The sequence below is a fragment of the Crocodylus porosus genome, unplaced genomic scaffold (genome assembly GCF_001723895.1).
Source record: "Crocodylus porosus isolate Cpor-Errol unplaced genomic scaffold, CroPor_comp1, whole genome shotgun sequence".
Classification (NCBI taxonomy): domain Eukaryota; kingdom Metazoa; phylum Chordata; order Crocodylia; family Crocodylidae; genus Crocodylus; species Crocodylus porosus.
Window position 1 is genome coordinate 8,191,730 of NW_017728929.1, and position 13,551 is coordinate 8,205,280.

At 42.2% G+C, this 13,551-nt stretch overlaps 1 protein-coding gene across 1 annotated transcript in view; it reads left to right on the top strand.

Annotated features, from left to right (window-relative positions):
- Positions 1-6: 6 nt before the first annotated feature.
- Positions 7-13,551, top strand: part of RYK (receptor-like tyrosine kinase) — an 84,329-nt gene continuing 70,784 nt past the window's right edge. Inside the window, exon 1 of the mRNA XM_019542971.1 lies at positions 7-102. Coding sequence (XP_019398516.1) covers positions 72-102 — 31 coding nt within the window. The 5' untranslated portion in view covers positions 7-71. The remainder of the gene's footprint in view (positions 103-13,551) is intronic.

The following is a 13,551-nucleotide window of genomic DNA, read 5'->3' on the forward strand; positions in this document are numbered from 1 at the left end:
TGACGGTGCTGTTGGCGGCGGCGGCACGGGCGCGGCCTGGCTCCGGCGCGGGGCCCAGCTTCAGCCTCTACATGGACGAGGGCGAGGTCTGCCGCCTCCTCGGTGAGCGGCGCGGGCAGGGGCGCGGATGAGGCCGGGCGGGAGGGGCCGTGGGCGGCGAGCCCGTCCTCACGTGCCCGCCTCTGCCCGGCGCCCGGGTGACCCCAGGAGTTCACGCATTACCCGTGTGGCAGCGTCTCTGCACTTGAAGTGGGTGGTGGTGGCGCTTTAATTGCACCTCGCTCAACAAGCCTAGGGTCAAGGACCTCCCACTGCCATTTTGAAGCAGGGATGCTGATACACGAGGCACTCGCTCAGGGCGCTTCATTAGAGCGGGTCTTGGAGCTGCGCTCCTCGAAGTGTGGGCTCCTGCAGCACATGTGCCACGCCCTCACTTGGGCTGTCAGCACCTGCCTGGCGCCTGGCTGCTAACACGTGAAGGATGAAGGTGGGTTGCAAAGATGTGGTGGTGGAGGTACATGTAGCAGACCTAAATCAGCACTTCCCAAACTTTTCCTCAGCAGGGCCCCTCAAGCATGACCCCTTGCTACTGCCCCACAGTCCCCCACCCCCACCGTCCTATCTGCTGATGTTGTGACCCTGTTTGCAGTCTTGGCTTGGTTTGGGAGCCGCTGACCTAAAGTTTCCGTAGTTGTTCCCAAGGTAGTTTGGATAGACGTGGTATTATTTGTTAGAGCAGCTAAATAGTCGAGGGGAAAAGTTCTCTGCCAGCTTTCGAGCACAAACACCCTTCTTCAGGCATAGGGAGACTCTGCTGTTGTTCTCAGTTCTCCAAGGCAAAAAAGAAGCCAATAGTGTGACAAGAAGTCTGTGAGAATGTGATTAAGCCCATGTGGGTGTTAGTGTGATACCATGTGATTGTCTAAATTGTTTTTTTTTCCAGTTTGGTTTTTTTTTCTTTTGAAATGTAGAAAGAGTCACTAAGGCTAAACGAATTATTACTGAGGTCATGAAATCAAGTACTCAAGTAGGAGTTACTGTAACCTGAAATTGGCCCCTCTGTTCCGAAGGGTTTATAACAACCCTGTATTACATGAGCACGTGCTGTTTGTTTCCAAGGGATCCTTATCTCATTAAGAACAGAGGATGATGGGCAGCTCTTCACTGGATGGCTCCATGCTTTTTGTTTGCTGCTATTCAAACTTATCAGAACACAGAATAGTTTCCTTGTGGACTTCTCCAACATACTTATTATCACTATACTGTTTATTTCAAACACTTTAATGAATTTTCAGGAAATTCCTTGGAGAAGAATTGGCATTATCCCCATTTTGCAAATTAGGATCTTGAGAATAAAATCTCTGCTAATATTGGGTGCTCAGCTTGAGCTGTTCCGGGCCTGATTTTTTTCCATGCTTGGCCCTATATAGCACTTCTGAATATTCAAAGCTCAGCTCCCTTGACTTTGGTTGCAGCTGGGAATGTTCAGCAAGTCTGACTGGAGGACCCCAAGTCAGACATCCAGAAAATAAGGCAAGTACAGTTAACAGCCACTTGTTAGCTAAAGAGATTTGCCTGCTATTCTGTTTCTTTGGCCGTGGAGCTTCTGAGATATAGTGTCCAGTTCTTGAGGATGTTATTCAGGTACCTTAACCATGAGGCCATCCTTGGTCCTGTTACTTTTTCTTACGTGTGGACACACCTTTTGACTTCTGGAACAAATAAAGCAGGGATTTTAGTCTCCATTGCACTAGCTGAGTCATCCTCAGCACAGATGCAGCCTGTGCAGCGAATTAGGCACAGGTCTGATAGAAAAATAGCTTGTGGTTGTGAAAGACTTTGTTTATGTCAGAGGGGCTAAATTAAGGTTGCAGGTGTGGACATTGTTTGACTTTGCAACTATAATGTTCTTTTTGACCTAATTTCTGTAGTAATGTATATATTGGGATTATCCTCTCTTGCTGCTACTATATTTGTGCACTTGCTTAATTACAGAGCAGGTCTTAGTACCTTTGATTTAGTTGTCACATATAATTTTTCTCTAAAACCAGTGTGTAGCTTATTAAAAATGGATTTGTTGGGAGATTTAGGATGTTTGATTCAGTTCTATAATACAATAAAATAGACTTTTTCATGTTAGCCTCTTGTGCGTCTCAGTCTGTTTTGGTTTTTTTTTGTTCTGGATACCATTTTATGGGTTTTCGGTAAACTTGTACTAAGGACATGTTAGCACAGAAATGTGACTGCTTTCTTACTAGTTCCAAGAAGTATTCATATTTAACGTGTCATAAATAATCTTAAAGTTAGTAATACACATCCAAACTCCTAACTGGTTCATTTAGTCTAACATCTTTCTTGCTGTACTTCATTCAGCCTCCAGGCTTCATGTTGTTATCCTTTAACACAAGAACTGTTTAAGCAGCAAGTATGTTGTAAGACTGCGTCAGTTTAACTCTTATGAACATTTGAGTGGAGACAGAGAAAGGATCTGTTCAGTGACTGGCTGGTATCTTAATTTTGTAATACAGGATCATTTTTATCAAATTCAAGTTTGTGGTAACCTGTTCTGAAGCCTCAGCTTCGTGGAGATATAGGAAAGATAGAGGAATCCTTCTGGAAGAATTCAGTTCAGAGCCTTTCTTCACAGGGACCAGGATTTTGTGGGTCCGAAGGAAAGGATTTGTTAGTGTCGACAATGGCGAGTTAAAACTGTCCTCTGAATGGGTTTGCTTTCAAGAAGCTTATTTGTTAAATTTATCATGGACACTGTTGCATGTGAGCTGATCTCAATGACATGTCAGAGAAGCAGGGGATGTTTAGGCTTTGAAATTGCCTCTGGATGCTGGCCAGATTCATTTTGCTGTGTTCCATGTTGCTTCTCTTTCCTTATTTTTGAGTACTAGGATTTGAAATAACTTGGGTTTTGTATGCAGTATGTATTTGCCCTTACTATGATTCCTTTGGAGCTATGGGAAAAAATGCTGGCTAGCATTTCATTCTGTCGCTGAAACAGAGCATGCCAAGGGGCCAGTGAACTAAACATCTACTAATACATGGTGAACCATCCTCAGAATATATCTTAATGCGTGTCATGTTAGTAACTCAGAAGGGAGAATTTGTTGATGGTGACTTTAAAAAAGACTTTACAGGTACTAGGTTTGATGGGCTATTTTAGGTTCATTGTTTAATTGGGACTTCTCCAGGATAACTGACTTACTCTCTCTTTCATGTGGCATCAGATGTCAACTTCCAAATGTATGATCCACTGTCTGGTATTGTGACTCAGTGTGTGTGGATTCCATCAACCCCATTCAGGCATGTGTGGAGATTACAACTTCTGACAAAGCGCTGTGCTGTTTGTTGGATACTGCATTCACGGTGAGGGGGCTGCCTGAGATGTTCCTCTTGTAAAGTATTGTTATGAAGAATCCATATGCAGATCTCAGTCTGTTCATCTTGACCCATGCTTCTCTATCAAGGTCGTGCCCAGTAGGGGACTCATTTGGTGTTGGTATAAAATGCTGTAGGAATAGGTCTGACCTTTCCCAGCAGTTGACCCAGTCCGTTGCTGCCCATAGGATAATAAATTGGTGCTTAATACATTATTTTGTAGTATTGTGGGGTCAGTTCCATTATTTTTAACTCCTTTTTAAAATATAAAAGGATTTGGGCTGTAGGAGGTCGAGGAGGGAGAGATGCCCGTACAACAAAGAGCTTGGTATTTACAAAAACTTACAACAGGTTGTGACAAGTTACTTGTCTCTTACGGTTATGCCATCTGTTTTCATTTTACAAGCTTTAAGTCTGCTTGAATGTTTCTCTTTCTGATTTACTTCTTGCTGTAGATAGTGTCAGAATTGTTTAAAGGTACAGAGACAGCTTTACCTTGTCTCAAAACATGATTGTGGGGGCTCTTCTGCTTTTTTCTGTAAAGTTATCTTTAAACACTGTAGGTCATACTAAGTTTACAAAGTTCACACACTGCATGGAAATTGCAGCTTTCTGAAAATATGTCCAATCACAAACCCAACACCACTGCCGTATTTGTAATATGCATCGGTCAACAGAATTAGCTTACTCTGGAAAGCCTTGGCATTTAAATAGCATGTAAAAAAGTGTGAGACACGTGGATCAATAGCAACTTGAGCTTTTTTGGGGGGAGAATCAATTTGTGAGTTCTGATGAGCTGGTGAAACTGATTTGTAAAGAGTTCATTCTGAATTGGGTCTTTTCTGTTTGATCCTAGATGTTCCTAAAGTGAACGGTCAGTTTCTCTAGTTTATGTTGTTGACATTTTAAAGTTCATTCTGCATTTTTATTTTAATGATTTTTTTTTTCTCCCCTCTCCCCCCAGTGCAAACGGGGTTTGGTCTGCAGTGGATGGCATTTGTAAGCCACACCAGCTCTAAGTCCATCATGCTGATATACCTTGCCATTAACAGGAAGGGAACATTTCAGTAAGTGCTGCAACCTTGCAGTCTTGGCAGAGGTCCAGGGCTACATAGCAATGCTTCCATCTGTGGCTGTTGCATGGATTTACCCTGGGGTTGAAAACACTTGGTATCTGTATGACTTAAGGCTAAGCTTCCTGGTAGAGGCTATAAAAGAAAACGCACTGTATTTACTTGATTCCAAGATGAGGTTTTCCCCCCCCCCCCCCCCCCCCAACCTGAGGGTAGCCCTAAAGTATCAAATATAAATGCAGTATTTGCCGTCAGAAAAGATAGCAGGAATCCTCTCAGTGAGGGACCCAGTACAGAGGCACCTGGCAGCGCAACATGTGGTGGGAGAGGAACGGGGGCAGGGGCAGGCATGGGGGGCATGGTGTGTAGGGGGCTAGGCGCCAGGGGAGGGCAAGGAGCTGGGGTCAAGTTGCTTGTCCCCTTGCTTCCCCATTGCTTGCTTGAGGCCATCTGCTACTTTCCTTTGACAAAGCAGTGGTGTTGGTTGGGGGAATTTAAGACAGTCCTCCAATAATTATATTGTATACATGGAAAAATTAGAACAAATTTGTTGTTTTCCATGTACAGAATTAATTTTTTTGGAGGGAGTCTTCAATTCAAAATCATCTCTGCGCCCCCCACCCCCCATGGCTGCCCCAGCTCCCAGCTCTTAAAAGCCTGTACTCGCTGGCTCCTGCCAGGTGTGGGGGGGGGCAATCCCCGCTGCCCCCTTCTGCCCTGTGTTGCGTAGGGGGCTCTGCCATGGACCCCCAGAAGCACCAAGACTGCTGCAGCATCCAGTGACTGGGGGCTTTTTTTTTGAGGGCCAGGAGCTATGGGTGGTAAGGGGGCTGGGACTGGGTGGGGGATGGGGGGCTCAGGGCAACCATGGGGGGGGCTGGGACAGTGGATGGAGGTCAGGAGGCTTGGGGCAGAGCCCCGCATGGGGCAGTGGGGGGGCAGCAGCCAGTGAATGTGGGCTTTATTTTAAAGAGCCAGGAGCTGAGGCCAGGCGGGACAGCCATGGTGGGTAGGGGGGTGCTGGGAGAGTGGTTGGTGGTCAGAGGGTGTTACGGGGGGCTTGGGGAGCAGGCATATCCCCTTCCCCTACCTACCCCCTTCTTACCAGCATGGACTCTGGGTCCAGCTCCCTGCTGCAGTGAGTTGCCCAAATTGCTGAAACACTGAATCTTTTCTAAATTGATTTGGAGAGCTTTAAATCAGTTCGGACCTTTTAATTGGTCTCCTGATTCAATTCGGATTTGGAGATTCGGCCATCAGGCTGAACCTCCTCCAAATTGAATTGGCACCTGAAGCTTCACACAGTCCTAATGAGCAGTACTGGCATCTTTAGTTTTGAGCTAGCTGTCAGAGAAGCCCTTTCATCCACAGTGGCAACTCCGCATCGAGCTTGATAATTTCCTTGGCTCGTTGGAAGTTTGCATGAGGAAAGGCTGTCCCATAGCTTCCTTGGAAATACTGAAATAGTGAAGGTAGAGCTTAAGGTCTTCATTTGAAGTCAGTGCGGAGTGAGTGCAGCTTTGGGTTATATCATTATAGCAGCCCGGGCTCTTGAGAAAGGGCGTACTATGTAAGCAGCTAAAGTCATTTTGTGTCTGGTAAATTTGTCAGGAAAAGTGAATGCCACCAATAAAGCTAACAGGAAGCATATATAGATGTGGGGTAAAATTCCTTCTGAGAGTCTATGCAGTCCCTTCCTACCCTTTTTTGTCCCTTTTTTTTTCCTGTGAGTAACCCCAGTTTCTCTTTGCTGCTATTCAAAGATTACCAAATCAGTGAGAGCACAAAAAATAATGCAGTCCTTTACAGTTTCCCTGCTATGCATGGGGAATGGTATAGCAGTAATGAGATTAACCAGAATGTTTCACTGTGTTGCTTGGAAAAGATAAGAGTAGCAGCAGACAGGCGCTGGAGCTACTAGACTTGAGGGGGAGGTTTGGAAAGATCGTGCTGTCGTGCTCTGAAGAGAAATTGGGACTTGGAGCCTGATAAACTAGCAGCAACTACCATCAGAAGATTGTTCTGTGGCCTGAAATCAGTTGGTCATCTCATAAGTTTCTTGATGAAGAGTAATCCTCCGTGCTTAATATCCTTTTCTGCATAAGTGGGAAGCTTGCTCTGGCAAGTCAGCAGACTTCTGACAGTTCCTATATAACTTAACTTCTCATTTTATGGAATCAGTGTCTGGGTTGACTACATCCTTTCTAGGGGTGTCAACCCACTGTAACTGTGCTGCTAATACATAAACATGTGTGTATAGACAAAACCAAAATGCCTTGTGCTTTGAGTCACTTAAGCTCTTTGGAAATCCCACCCTGGTGCTCAAATTTTAGTTGGCAAAGACTAACTCTCTGGAAATTCAGTAAGTTGTTTATTTCCAGGGGCCAAAGGAAAAATAATTTCCTTTAAAGGTAGAGAATCTGGCCTATAAACAGGCAAACCTATAGTCGAGGAAATCCTTCCATTAAGGCATTTTAACATCTTGGCCTGAAAACATGGAGTAAGTGGTTACTCTGAGGATATAGCACTGCATCACCTTAAAAGTATTGCACTTCTTTCCTAGAGCACGTCTCAAATTTTAGCAGGTTATAGAATTCCTAGTATGGGTTTACTTAAAGTAAATTTACTTCCTTACTACATTTGCTTGATTGCAGGCAGATGTCCTGCTGCGAACTTGTATGTGTGGATATCCAAGAAGTGAACACTCCCGAACTTTGGCATGTGCAAGGGTCCGAGTGGATGGACTGAGCCCAAGAGGGCAAAACTGCAGAGGGAAACATTGGTTTAGTAGGCTGCGGTTAAATAGATCTGGGCAGGAAATTGCGTTCCTGCTGTGAGAATATTTCTGAGATTCAGAAACACACCTCTCCACCTTGGGACCAGAGACCTTTCAATCTCTCTCATGAAAAACAGGAGACCAACCTCAGAAAAGCCCACAAAAATGCCTATTTGGTAGCTGTTTCCTTGGAAAATTCCTCACTAGTTGAACTGTTAAGTGTTCAGGGAGTAAGGTGACCAGCAGTCGCAGGATGGAGAGGTGATGGGAATGAAGGAAGCCAGGCTGAGAAGCCAGAACGAAATCGATGCCTCTGCTCAGGGACAAAATGTATAAGCAGGCATACTGCTGGGAAGTACTTTGCTGCTGCTGCTGCCTCTGTACAGCTTTTCTCTGGTGTACTGAGCCTCATGGGACTCAAGACTTGAAATGATAAATTTCTTGATCCAGAGATAACAAAGTAGGAAGCATTTCCTTTTCTGATACTCACATTTTGAATTTATTTGTATAAGCAGTCTGGTGCCTTCAGCTTCTGTTTTCTTCTTGTTACCACCAGAGAGCTAACTGGCTCTGCCATGCCCTTTCTCTATCTTTACTTGTTACTCTCACCTTCAGCTATATTTTCACATAGTTCCCTAACTCTGCTTCCTTTGGCCTTCCTGAAGTTAGCGATACAGTTGTTTCTTCACAGGAGGCTTGTTGTGGAAGGGCAAAACTCTGTCCTGTGAGGGTGGCATTAGATCTGTTGTACGCTTTGGCTGTGCCTTGGAGTTGTCTCTCTCCATCACAAAGTTAGAGGAGAACTTTTTTGAAATACACCAGGGTTGAAGCACATGGGCAAACACAGAATTAAGGATCTTAAGGAAGAAGGATGAACTTCGATAAAAGGGTGTTGGTTGTAGCCATGTTGGTCTAAGGACATAAGTGGACAAGGTCCTTAGGGTAAATCTGATATCTTTTATTAGACCAACTAAAATAGTTGGAAAGATTGTTCATAAGATACTAAACTGGGAGAGTAGTAGATATGCTAGAAGGTAGGGTTAGGATTCAGAGAGACCTTGACAGATTGGAGGATTGGAGCAAAAGAAATCTCACGAGGTTCATCAAGGACTAGTGCAAAGTCCTGCACTTAGGATGGAACAATTCCATGCACCAGTACAGCCTGGGGCTGACTGGCTGGGCAGCAGCTCGGCAGAAAAGACCTGGGGGTTACAGTGGACAGTATGATGGATATGAGTGAGCTGTGTGCCCTTGTTGCTAAGAAGGCTAATGCCACAGTGGAATGTATTAGTAGGAGTGTTGCCAGCAGATCGAGGGAAGTGATTATTCCCCTTTTATTCAGCACTGGTGAGGCCGTATCCAGAGTCCTGTGTGCAGGTTTGGGCCCATGACTACAGAAGGGATGTGGACAAACTGGAAAAGTCCAGCGGAGGGCAACAAAAGTGGTTAGGTGCCTGGGGCATATAATTTCTGAGGAGAAGCTGAGGGAACTGGTCTTATTTAGTCTGGAGAAGAGAAGACTGAGAAGAGATTTAATAGCAGCCTTCAGATACCTGAAGCGGGGGTTGGTTCCAAAGAGAATGGAGCTGGACTGTTCTCAGTGGTGACAGTTGACAGAACAAGGAGCAATGGGTTCAATTTGCAACAAAGGAAGTTGAGGTTAGATAACCTTTCTTGGTTAGGACTTCCACATTAGGGCTTCTAGAGAAGATAGGCAGAAGCTCTCCAAGGTTCAGTAGTTTAAACGATTCATCTTCATCATGATTTAAATCAGCAAGGTAGAAGACTCCTCTGCTTTCTCTTCAGATCGTATACATCTTTTACCTTGTAGCTGTACTCTAATTATGTTCCTAAAGAAAAGTTAAAATTGACTTGTTGGACAGAAAAGACTCAACATGCATCACATCTAAGTGTGACATCGCTCTTAAAACACATTTATTCTGATTCTTATTTTTTATGTTGTTAAATAATAAATTCATCTAGTTGATTATGATTTGTGTCAAGCTGTACAGAGGTGGAAACTAGTTAATTTAATATACTGCTTTTGTAAATTTAGCTTTTATTTAAATAAAACTTTAGATGTATTTGATGCATAAGAAAAAGCAAATTTATCAAAACATTACTTGCATTTTTTAAAACTAACTTTTTTATATTTAAAAAAAAAAAAAAGGAAGTGCTATCTGTGATTAGTGAATCAAACTGTTTTGTTCCAGACAAGACTGTAGAAATAGTAGATCTACCTTTATATTCATATCTTTTTTCTTTATTCCTACCCGTAGATGGGAAAGCTTGTTTTCTTCTATCGTCTTGCTCCTTGGTTTCTCAGCTTTTCACAAACCACTTATTGAAATAAACTAGCTGAATACATTTAAATGAAGTTTTCTTTGCACATAGAAAAGAAGTGACTGGTGTTAAAACTTGATTTTAGTATTTCAGCAAATACCAACTTCAGGTATATAGCTAGAGACTTTCACTAGTTAAATAATTTGTCATCCTTCAAAATAGGGACAGCAAGTATGTACTGCTTGCAAATTTATATTATTGTAATAGGTTATGCTAATTGTTGTTATAGGTTGTTATAATTTTAATTTCTATTTTCTTGGAAAAATATTTATTTGAAATGATTATTTTTAAGAAAATGTATATATTTTGTAATCTATCCTGAACATTCCACTTCTTTTCTCTAAGTTTAAGGGAGCAGGAAGTTCAGAGATGGGAAAAGGACTTGAGCTCAGGAAGGTTAAAGGATTTTTTTTTGGATGTTTACTGTGGAAGAGGAGAAATTTATGGTTTGGCCAGGAGGCTACATGACATGACTACATAACTGCAGGGGGGAAATTGAGACAGTTTTTTGGAGCAAGTTGAACACCGAACAAACAGGATATTTATATAAATTTGTCATGTAAACCTTTGTAGAGTTAATGTTGTTGAAGTGTGAAACTTTACTCTATTAAAAAAAAAAAAAAAAACCAAACAAAAAACAACCAAACAAAAAACCCTTTAACTCCTGTCCTTCTTCCCTGACCCTTAAGGTTTTATGCAAACAAGACCTCATAAGGATATCTTGTAGGGTCAGAATTAAAGTTGTGTTGAAATGTGCAAGGTGAGGTTTCACATGTCTGCTGCCACTAACAATCTGAAATGTTACCAGATGAAAACAATACTTTATCACAGGGTGGATAAAAATCAACTGTTAAAAAATGGATTTTTATTTAAGTCAGATTTTTTTTTTATTTAATCACATTTATTTTAATATGCTTTAAAAAACTATATACAGCTAGTTTAAGATTTATTAAGCTCAGTATCATCATGGAATAGAGATTATAACTTCTAACTGTATACTATTTGAGACTATATATTCATGTAACCTTGTTAGAAAAGTTTTATAAATGGGTTACAACAGGCCATGGTTTATATTAGGAGCTCAATCTTATGGGATTCCTGGAGCTCCTCTATAGATTAGTAAAGATTAAAGAAAACCACTTTCCCCAAAGGGACTCAGTGCTTAGTCTGTAAGATCCCATTGAGCATCTCTGTGATGCTTAGTTTGAGTTCTCAAAATGTGGATTTGTGTGTCCAGAGTTAACATCCTTGTTAGCAGTATAGGAAGATGAGATAACAGACCTGATTACTCACCCATCAGCCCTCTTCCCTCTCTGCAAGTTTGTGTACACACAGCCAAGCCCTTACCTTTCTCTAAAAGTGCAGTTTCAAGCAGTTAAATGAATAAAGGATATCAAACAACAAGAATGCGCTTTTTTGAGAAAACAGTGATTAAATTGAGACTTCCTGACCAGTGATTTAAATTGATTTGATTTAAATCAAACCCAACATGCTTTATCACATGAGAAACTCCTCTGAAACTTTGAGTTTTGTTTAAACAAACCTAAAATATGAAGGTAAAAAATACCGTCCTTAGAGAATTGTCTTGTAATTATTTGGAGCCTACTCAAGATTTAGGAAAAAAAATTCACGTGTGTTGTCAGTTCTACTTTAAGCAGTGGATTATTTATTGATTCATATTCTAGAACAGTCTTTAAGACCTGAAGCTTTATTTTTCCCATGCTTAAGTGATGTGAGGTTTTTCCTTTTCTCTTTCTTTTCTTTCCTCCTCTCCCTCCCTCCCTTCACCCCCCCGTTCTTTATAAAGCTTTTTAAGGAGTTGAAGATGAGTGCATTTACTTGAAATGATGGGGGTTTTTTGTTACGCTGCTAGTGACTTGGTCTAGTTTTGTAGTGACCCCAAGGACTCTCCACCATACTGTGTGACTTGGGAATGAAAACCCTGCCTCTCCCCTTTCTTGCCTGAGCTACTTGGGAATGTTTTGTTATGTTAAATTCTTTTGAAGAATGGCTGTGTCCCTCTGTGGCATTGCCTAAATTTACCTTTTTGTGTGTACTTGAGCTAATTTATGCATTTTGATTCCTGTCCAAGAGCAGGCCCAAAGATATGGGAGTTAATAATGTGATTTAGAGGTTGCCTGGGTAAAGGAGAGGAGCTTTTTCTTAAATAAGAAACAAAAAGATTGGCTATATTGTTTTGTGTGGGTCGGTTTAGATTAGTCAAGTCCGAGTAACAAGAAGCTCAATCCATCGGCACTGAGCTTTGTCTGCATATGGACTTGTTTAGGGAGCCTTACCAAAGCAAAACTACAGCTTAATTTTTAGGATTGGTTTGTTTTAGTTTATGTCCAATATGGTTTTTAAGCCACTTATGATTTGTTTTGCATTTGTTCACCTGGAGATTATGCAAAATGTAAAAAACAAAAAAAAAACCCCCCAAAAACCCTTACATGTATTTAACTAAAGTGTTGCTGGTTTGCGTGCAGAATTCAAAAGCGGAATTTCTCATTTCCCTACTTTTTAAAATATTGTATCCAGCTACTTCTCCTTGAGACATCTGTTTCCCCTTTCTTTACTTCATTCCACATATGACACAGACCATTACTTGCTAATTTTGGGTCTGATTTGTGAGGTTCGGAGCACTCTTGCATTCCCTGACTTTAAATTTAAAGCAGGGCTGGAATGGGGAAACTGCTCAGCACCTTGGGAAGAACATGGCACCTTATAAGCTTAGGTGTTTGAATCATATTGGTGAACATCACCTAGATGGCCTTGCTCATCTAAGTTTCACTAGTGAAAAGTGATACCAACATTTTGAAAATAAAATGTGTTATTGAGATTTAAGTTCAGGGTTTTTTTCCCATTCATCCCCATATTAGTCTAATGTCATTGCCCATCAATCTACCTGACTAGGCTTATTATGTTTCATGCTAGGATTACATGGGAAAGTGTTCCTTTAATGTTGAGTAAGGTGCTGTAGCTTGAGATTCAGGTTAGATAGGGCAGGATGACTGTGGTTGGTTTAAGCTGGTCTCTTCTCTAGAAGCTGCATCTGCCTGAGGCCTAATCCAAACAGAAATTGTAGCAGACTCACTACATTATTCTCTTAATCCTCTTAAGCCAGTGGTGTTCAGCTTTTTGGCCCCGTGGGTCAGGTGAGTGGGACATGGCAGGTCTGAGAGCAAATTTGAGTGCACACCAGGATCAAGCCCTGATACCCGGCACCACTTTCTTCCTGCTCCAGCATTAGGATTGCTCCCCAGGGCATCACTGGACCCCTTTCCTGCTGAGATTGGTCCTCCAGGGACCTGGTGCCAACCCCTCCCAGGCACCCAATCCAGCACATCAGGCATGTGGCTCCCCTTGGTCTGGATTCAGTGGTGTGCGAGTGGTGTTACCTCTCTCCTGCCAGTAGCTTTCCTGCCCCCCTGGGCGCCCCGTGGGACAGGTTACACTGTGCCATGGGCTGGACTTGGCCTGTCTTAAACTAATTTTAGTATCAACATGAGAGAGAGAGAGAGTTACTGTTGTGACAACATCTATTTGAAAATCGAAGTAGTTAATGCAGTTTCTATTACAGGGGAGTTGTGTGTGGATATGGGGCTTAAATAATAACAGACACACACTGTTCTCATTTAGTTGGATATTAACAGTGAAGTCAAATGCTGCTTCAGATGTCAAAGAAACTGCACAAAAGAAAAGAGGGACAATCAGGTTAAAAATTAGGATGGTCTCTGTTTATAGCATTTCCTTTTGGTGTTAAAAGTAGCCAAGTTAGAGCTTAGAGACTCCCAGCAGTTTTTCCGGTGTCTTCCCTGTGTACAAAACCAAAGTGGTAGAAGGACTATGGGGCGCGTCCAGTGCATCACTGATGGAAAATGTATCCTTTTATCTCACATTGATCACATTGATTAAATTGTGCTAATCGTGGAAGAATAGATCTGACACATGGACAATCATGTGTTCTTG